The 8,551-nt window shown below is 38.1% G+C and overlaps 1 protein-coding gene across 1 annotated transcript in view; it reads right to left on the bottom strand.

The window, feature by feature from the left end:
- UROC1 (urocanate hydratase 1) overlaps positions 1-8,551 on the bottom strand; it is a 41,724-nt gene that overhangs the window by 20,743 nt on the left and 12,430 nt on the right. Inside the window, exons 5-10 of the mRNA XM_010161953.1 lie at positions 7,459-7,587; positions 6,714-6,775; positions 5,667-5,733; positions 4,919-5,062; positions 713-801; positions 227-289 (exon numbers count right to left, since the gene is read on the bottom strand). Coding sequence (XP_010160255.1) covers positions 227-289; positions 713-801; positions 4,919-5,062; positions 5,667-5,733; positions 6,714-6,775; positions 7,459-7,587 — 554 coding nt within the window. The remainder of the gene's footprint in view (positions 1-226; positions 290-712; positions 802-4,918; positions 5,063-5,666; positions 5,734-6,713; positions 6,776-7,458; positions 7,588-8,551) is intronic.

Here is an 8,551-nt window from a genome sequence, read left to right as displayed (position 1 = left end):
TCCCTAAGAAATTCATGGTTCATAAAGCAAGGAGAAAGTGCATGGGAAACAACTGGGAACTGAAACACAATGATGAAGAATCCTCTTTTGACAACACAGTTTTTTATGAGCATCTAGAGTAATGGATTCACCACTAGGTTTAATGCCTCTTCCCTCCCAAGTTTGGGAACTATTTCCAGGTTGACTAACAAGCAATAGCATTAATATATCCATATAGTGTACTCACCATAGATCTACCACATTCCCATGGTAACCCAAACTAAGGGCAATTTTATTCTTTCTTGCATCTCTGGAATAGATTAAAAGGATTGGTTGAAGAAAATGCACTTCAAGCAATTCCATCTGGCAACGTACAAATCACATACAGAGTCAAACCCCAGCAAAAAATTCTATAAGTGGTCTCCAACACTCATCTAGGCAACAGATCTTTCAACCTTTATGTAATTGTTCATCACCAATTATTTGTAACTGCTCCATGCATATTCATGAAAATGAAGATACATTTAACATCTATAAATTAAATGAAGCATTGGTAGTCACTATTAATGACTGCTGCTATTTGGAAGGATGGATTCACATTCAAAAGCAAGTCTGGGATAAAAGGCATCCCTCAACTGCTTCTATATGCACACAAAAAGGGCACAATGCAGAAAGATGTAAAGTGAGGATTAGGAAGCAGAGATATAGAACTGAATTTTGTAGCAAGTCATACCTAAGGCGTGCAATGCAATGGTCCAGGTTGTTAGAGATTTCCATCAGCCACCCCTGCTTGTGGCGTTTCAAAAGCGCTGCTTCATCAACCTAAGAGAAATAGCAGAGATCTTAATGCTCCTGCTTCTGCTGTCCAGTCACTTTTACCTCTCATTTTTCTATTATCCTGCAAGAAAGAGTAGCAAATAGGTAAAAGGAATAGCACTGCCTTGGCCTTAAGGATATGGAGTGATCAGTCAAATACTTATTTTTCACCTTTGTGGGTTTGTGTGGGGTGGTTGTGTTGGTGGTGTGGGTTTGGGGTGTTTTTTTTTTTTTTTTTTGGTTGGTTGGTTTTGTTGGTTTTGGTTTTTCACACACACACACTTTCTGTTCTTGTTTATTCTAGGCATGAAGCAAGAAAAAAAACACCCCTTTTTGTTACATCACTTTCCAAAACACATTACAAACCAAAAATTATCATTAAAATCATGCAGGAAGTACTATTTTTCCAATTTTAATTATTCTTATTGTGTTCTTTCATGTTTATATTGAAAAAATGAAAGACAAAATATTTACAGTTTATAAAATCTGGCTATTTTCAGTGAAAATAAAATTTCTATTTAATTAAGGATATTTTCTTTGATTAGCTCAGAGATAGAGAATTCTGCCAGATTGCCCAGGATGAAGCAATGGTTTGCTGAAATTGACCTTCACTTTTGTTCTTTGGCTGCTGGTTGAAAATCTCAGCCAAATATGGAAAAGAGGAAAGCACTTTCTTGTCCCAGCTAGTAAACGCCTCTGAAAAACTGAATGGGTCAAAACAAAACTACATCTTTAATTCCCTCTTGTTTGAACTTTGAAGCTCCAAACAAGCTCAATCCCAAATCTGTACTCTCTTCTGTGTTTCAGTGTGTATATATATGTAAGAGAAAGCTGGATAAAAATATAAATGGATAGACAAACTGTGGAGCCTTTGGCACAGATTTGATATTAATGGCTTAATGTACAAACTTGCACATCATTAATACTTTTATAATGAGCTATCAGTGGCATAAAGCAAGTGGCAAAATTAATTCAAGCCAGTTTTCTGTGATAGCAGCGGTTTTAAACATCCACAGTGATGTGTGTGCATAAAAACACAGAACCTGGGTATCTTCTAGTATTTCATTGAAGCATTTTTACTTCTCTGTAATCCTCCCCCATCATTTTCATTGCATTATTCCTCATTAACAAAGTATTTATATGTAAATCAAATAAATTCTGTATTCAGGAGTTGCTTGAACACCAGGAAACCTTTTCTTTCCTAATTATTCTTAGCACGAGAAACCTTCCATCATTTCCCACATCAGTAACAAGGACTATCCTTCCAAAACCCCAGATTATGATAATATCAGTGTCACTGCAAATGGAATTATTCAATAACATCAGGTGCCATGGGGGACAGCTTCTTTGAGAGTTATTTAAATCAGCAGAGGAGGAAAGATATTAAATGGTCTGTATGAATTACAGAAATTGGGTTCGTTTAAAGCTCAGCATAACACAGAGCAGATCTATTTAAACCTGTTACCACATGCTAAATACTTTACTTCAGCCCTTTCTGACAGTCTTAGTCTTTCACAGACTAGCTAGGCACACTCAAGAATCGCTCTTTCAAAAATATGCTCCTTTTTCATCAGCTTCTTAGTAGTTTAGAAAAATTGCATAAACATGATGAGCTAATGTCACCTCCAGTGTAACCCTAGAGAGCTTATTCAGTTCAGAGGAGATAGTCTGGACTTCAACACAATTATTTCATGGAATTAAAATCTGCTTCATGTCAAACCGAAGAGGTAAAAGACTTGCACTATTAATCCCCTCTGTCTGAGCTTCGGAAGCCCTGGCTGACAAAATGACATCTCTTGCACAATTCATCAATGTCATTTGCATAAATAGTTCCTTTAATAAATAATATGTACATATATAGCTATCCACATATGCTCCTGAGACTCATTTCCGACAAGGATCATCTCACAGGAGATAAAAACCAGGCGATATTCAGTCTCCTGAACAAAATCATCTGCAGCCGTAGACATGAAAAGGACAAAGGGCTGCTGTGAACAGCATTCGCTGGAAGCTTTCCTTTGTATTCTAGCATTTGAAAGATCCTGATGACAGAGTAGAGGTCTGAATAAAGATAATTTATTCAATAATAATTTATTCAATAATAGATTGAATAGATTCATTTCCTCTGCGGGGAGTACCTGATGAGATCTCAAATACATGCAAAACTCGTGCTAACAAAACACATTTGCACCATCATTGTAAAGCAGGTGAAACCCCAACCTTCCATGAACAAGACCTGAGCTAGCCAGGACAGGTCAGATTTACTGCATGCCACGTGGGCAGTCTGTCCCATTATGTCTTGAAGTTTAATTATAATTAAATTAGTCAGACTGCAATATTCTTACTCTTTTCATTGCAGCAAGTGACATGCCCACAGCAGAGGTCTGCCAGTTAATTCTCTCTATAAATGACTTTGGCTGAGAAGGCGAAACTCCCACTCCAGTCAGCTTCAACTGGAGTTTAGGTCTCAAAAATCTCTCTCCCTCTGGAGCAGTAACAAGAACTCATCACCTGCAGATAGTCAAAAGAGCTCAGTGCATTTTGGGCTGTCCTATATCTGCTCCACCAAGAACGTTTCCCCAGTGTATTGAATTCAAAAGTAGTCATGAGGAAAGAAACCCATGGAAATGTTTATTGTTTCTCAATAGTCAATATAATTAAAGCTATTCAGTACCGTTTTCACAGAATTGCAGAGCAACATTTTCTGTTAAAAATTGCTGCAGTGTTTCTGTAGTCCATCCCTCCATCTGATTTGTTAGATTCAAAACCCTGTGATAAGCGTGATAGCTGGAAAATGCAGGTGTTAGGGGAACCTAATGTTACTTTTTTAATTGAAAAAACTTATTTCACTCAAAACTTACAGGCATATGTACCTACCAAAATTGTTATTATTATGGTGTTCTGCATTATGTATGATACTTAAGGATATCTGTGGATCCAGAGAATCCTATCATACACCATCCTAATTGCTTGGACATTAGCAGTGTTTGAATCACAGATCATTATTAGATTCTTTGTTTATGGGAGGAAATAGCTGGGCTATTTTAACATATTTGGACCAGAGGAACATTACATTAGGATTAAAGACTTTATACAGCAATATGTACTGTGGATGAGCTTCAGGGAACAGGGAAAATGGTACTCCAGAACTTCTCCCCTATCAGCATTTTCTCTTATCCAAACTTGCCTTCATTGTCTACAAACAGTATTCTCCTGTGCTTGCCACACCATTGTCATACTGAAACCAACTTTAAAATTCCCAGTTTTACAAAATCCTATTGATCTCAAAGAATCACAACAGCTTTGTTAGCCCCAACCTTGATGGGCGAATCATACCAACATTTAACAGATACTTTCCATTACACCTGGTAAGGGTGCCAGAGACATTGAAGATCAGTCATAATGTAACCAACACCCTTTTAACACAGAATCATAGAATCTTTTAGGCTGGAAAAGGCCTTTAAGATCATCAAATCCAACTGTTAACCTAACACTGCTAATATCACCACTAAACCATGTCCCTAAGCACCTCGTTCACACATCTCTTAAATCTCTCCAGGGATGGTGACGCCCCCACCTCCCTGAACCGCCCATTCCAATGCCTGACAGCCCTTTTCATGAAGAAATTTTTCCTAATATCTAATGTTAACCTTCCCTGATACAACTTGAGGCCACTTCCTCTTGTCCTATCACTTGTCTCTTGGGAGAAGAGACCAAGGTCCCTCTCTGCAATCTCCTTTCAGGTAGTTGACTTTTTTGGCCTAATTGAGTGCAGTTCCCATGGGAATTGCCTGTGGAAGTTACGCCCTTTCACACATGAGGTGAGAGTAGCTCATGACTGAGAATGGCTCATCTGACAGCATCATTCTGCACTATTTGTGTAGCAATAAGAAGTTAAAGTCCATATCCTTAAAGTCTGATCCATTGAGTGAACAAATAGAGAGTTAAAGCATAGGGAAACCTGCTCAGCAATGAAAAGGACAGACAGATCTTAGAAAAGTATCTTTTTTTTTTGAGATTGGCTTCTCAGGGTTACTTGAGAAACACGTTAGATCAGGCAAATAAGGGTTCTGATTCAGCATGTGAAGGAGAGAAGACAGAATGAAAGCAGCATTGCTCTCACCTCTGCAATGATCCCCACACACCCAGCAATGACTGCAGCCTTTGCTTGAGCTCCACTCATCCCTCCGAGACCGGAAGTAACAAACACCTTCCCAGACAGGTCTTCTGCCTTCAAGTAGCGACGGCCTGCATTGAGCACTGTGAGCTGCACGCAACACAATATAGAAATTATCAGGAGCTATTTTTCCTAGAGTCCCTGAAATTTAAAGATCTTCTGTCCCTTTTGCAGACAGAATTTGAAACTCGTGGGTCATTGGGACCATGAAGCTGTTTTAATCTTCTAAGAAGGAAACCTGTTGCAAAGTGATGTTATGAAACCACCTGTCCTGATCATGTTTATTTCTCTCACCATGAAATAGAACAGAATAATCAGTGGTTCCCAACATGCTGCTCTTGGGGTATAGAGATTTATTCAGGATGACTGCAAAAGACAGCTAAAGAAAACAGCTAAGAAAACAAGCTAAGAAAATGTTTTTACATAACACATTTGGTCAATTCATACTTCACTTATTGTAACTAGATAAGAGCTCAGATTGAGACCTTGATTGCAGATTCCTTCAGGTCTGTGGTCTGGATAAGATGTCATTGACTATCTGAGTGGAAAGCCATTATTTTTTTTAAGGAGTGGTCAATGAGAATTCCTTTGGTAGCCAGAACATCCTCTCACAGCAATCCATTCCACTCCAGTCAACAGCCCCTGCGGGAGATACCCTTCTCCAACAGGTATTGACCTTCTCCCAGTTTCTTACCACAGTCCCATGGACTATTCCCTGAGGCCCAATGTAGCAGTAGCTCCCTGCAGTCATCTGACCATACCTAGCAATAGCAACAAACACAAAGATGCCACATGTTACTCAGGCTGCAATGAATTCTCTACATGTCTATGTATGCTTTCAGTATAGCAAAAAATACCTGTTCCAATTTGTTGTTAGAGATCTGCTATCAACAAATTCACAACTTAATTGAGTTTCCTCATTAACAATGCACCAACTTATTTTTAGAGGATCATTTAGCTCTTTAAATTGAGTTAAAAAATGCATGGATTAAAAGAAGTTTAAACTGATTTTGGTATTTAGCATAGTGACCAAGACAGGGCACTTCATGCTGTTGGCTCTTCATGCCACTGGTTTTCAGTGGCATTTGCACTTCTCAGTCACATAGTCACTTTTGAAGTTGTTAGCCCAAAATGGTTGTCCACATTCCCATGAAATTCCCAGGAAAGTGGCAACAGACATTCTCTATTCATGCCCTTCCATTTCTTCCGGCTTCCTTTTCTGACTGCACCCAGCTCTCCGATGGTTTCAATTTATGCTGTCCATAGTACACTACAGTATCCTGTGCTCACTGGCTAGATGAACAGTAAAAAGGTAAGTAAATAATAATTGAAAAAAAAAAAAGTGATAAATTTCTACTTAAAAGCTTTCTCTTAGTGAAAAGGAATGTTTTGTAACTTGTGTTTTATGTAGATTGCAAAACCACCACCACAAAATGGAACGAACCAGTGCTGTAAGTAGGTTATGATTAAGGCTTCAGGCTGTAATTCAGCCAAGTCCCACACATAAACCTAATACTAATTCCTAGCAGACCTCAATTACATCCTTATATATGTGACTGAACATAACTCTAACTCCTAATTCATCCCACTTAAGTGTGCATTAATGCTTTGCAGCATCAGGACTTTATGCAGCACAGTTGAAATCCATTTGCATTAGAAATTTTAACCCACCACTGCTTGATGTCTGAATTACATTTTAGTTAAATATTTGATATATTTTAATAGTGAGGTGTCTTCTTACATTGTTACTCCCAAAGCAAACATCTTCTCATATTCATCTCTGGTGGAATAGTTGGGAATAACCTAATAAAACAATCAAAAGAAAACCCAGATAAGCAAATTAGAGATTGAAGCAGATGTTTTTAACAGTCCACATTTCTCCAACTATGGTCACAAGCAGAGAAAAACAAGGAGGAGTAATTCAGGTGGTTTATTCCACGCATTCTAGTATTAGAAAAAAAAAATGATGTCTGGTCTTTTTGGCAATGTGCCTGCCATGCAAGTTTTAAGGAAAGCAGTTCTGTAGCCACAAAATGAACCAGCAGAGAGATAGCTATGGAATTGCTCAAGAGACAAGCAGTGGTATGTTCACTAGTCCAGCTTGCCTTCCAAGCAAAGCAGTCCAGATATCTGAGCAGCTGATTAATAACTATCTGTTTGCCTATCGAGAGCTTTTACATCTTCCCGACTGAGCCTAGCTGAATTGTTTTGGTAAAGAACACGTACAGCTCAGGCTCAGTCAGAACAGCAGTCATCTAATAATAAGGACAGGATTGTTCCCCCCATCAACGCAGAGTGGCACGCTTGAGGTAAGAGCAATGCTACTGGAATAAATGCTGCAAAATTTGGACCCCGGATCCTCCTGTGTGCTGTTATAAGTTCAGGTAGTATAAATAATATTTTAATTCAACAAACACTTGAAAACTAAGAATAAAAGGGGAAAAAAAAAAAAAAAAAGAGAGAGAAATCAAGATAATAATACCTACCATGCCATTAGTAATGATTAATCGAGGAGCATACTGATGGCTGGGAAAAAGTCCCAGAGGATGTCCACTGTACATTACTAGTGTTTGCTCTTCAGTCATCTCTGACAAATAGTGCATTACCAACCAGAACTGAAAGGAAAAGCAAGGAAAGTGAGGGAATCTGTTTCCATCTTACCTTTATGTTTCTCTGTGAATTGGCTAAGTTTTGAGTAGGAAGGCAGCTGTAGAGAAAATGAGGTGTATTTGTGTATGGAATAACAGCCAGAGCCCTCAACACATTCTTGCTTTTAATAAAGTCTATTAAGAGACATCACTCAGCATTTTGCAGGAAACATAAATCATCAACTAGCAAAAGTCTGAAAAAGTTCCAAAAGCATTTCTCCAGTACAAACCCCAGAAATCCTTCATTTTTAAAGTTATTCTAATTTTATCATGAGGTTAACCATTTGGATCTGGCATTTTTCTGGAAATCCTTCCAAAGCCAGACTGGAAAATTTTCCTATAAATGTGATTAAAATACTCATGCATATTTTTGATCCTAACCTGAAATGGATTACTCAGCATCTTCTGGTGTTTCTCATCTTTTCAACAAATGGATATTACAGTATGCACTTAAAAATGAAATAATCTTTCTTCTCAAAGAAAAAAAATTCAGCTTTTGTTATGGACAGTGAAGAAAGTCCTTGAGGCACTCTGGAGTATACAAATAAATGCATCTCATCTTTGTCTGTATAATTTAATAGTTACTCTTGATGCATGCCAAAAGGTAGGTTTTTACCATCTAGGCTGCCTGTAGATTTGACTCTCATTCATCAATGTCGATCACAAAGACCATTATATTCCACAGGACTTTTAGTATGTGACAACAAAGCCTGACAGGAGCTATCCCATACAATATTGGAATTCAACAATAGCTTGAAACTAGAGTTTTTGTAGGAAAACAAAGTTTTGGGAAAAAAATGGAACTTCTGATCAGGAGACAGCAGTATCTGTTGTCATGGGCAGTTAACCTCTGTGTCTTTGATCTTAATTCAAAATGGCAGAAATTTGAAGGCACTCCCTTCTCAGCCAGTTAATTTCCAAGCTGCAAGTT

Source organism: Eurypyga helias, unplaced genomic scaffold, assembly GCF_000690775.1.
Source record: "Eurypyga helias isolate BGI_N326 unplaced genomic scaffold, ASM69077v1 scaffold12892, whole genome shotgun sequence".
In the NCBI taxonomy this organism is placed as follows: domain Eukaryota; kingdom Metazoa; phylum Chordata; class Aves; order Eurypygiformes; family Eurypygidae; genus Eurypyga; species Eurypyga helias.
The sequence above is the reverse complement of the archived record's forward strand: the minus strand, read 5'-3'. Positions and strand labels throughout refer to the sequence as shown.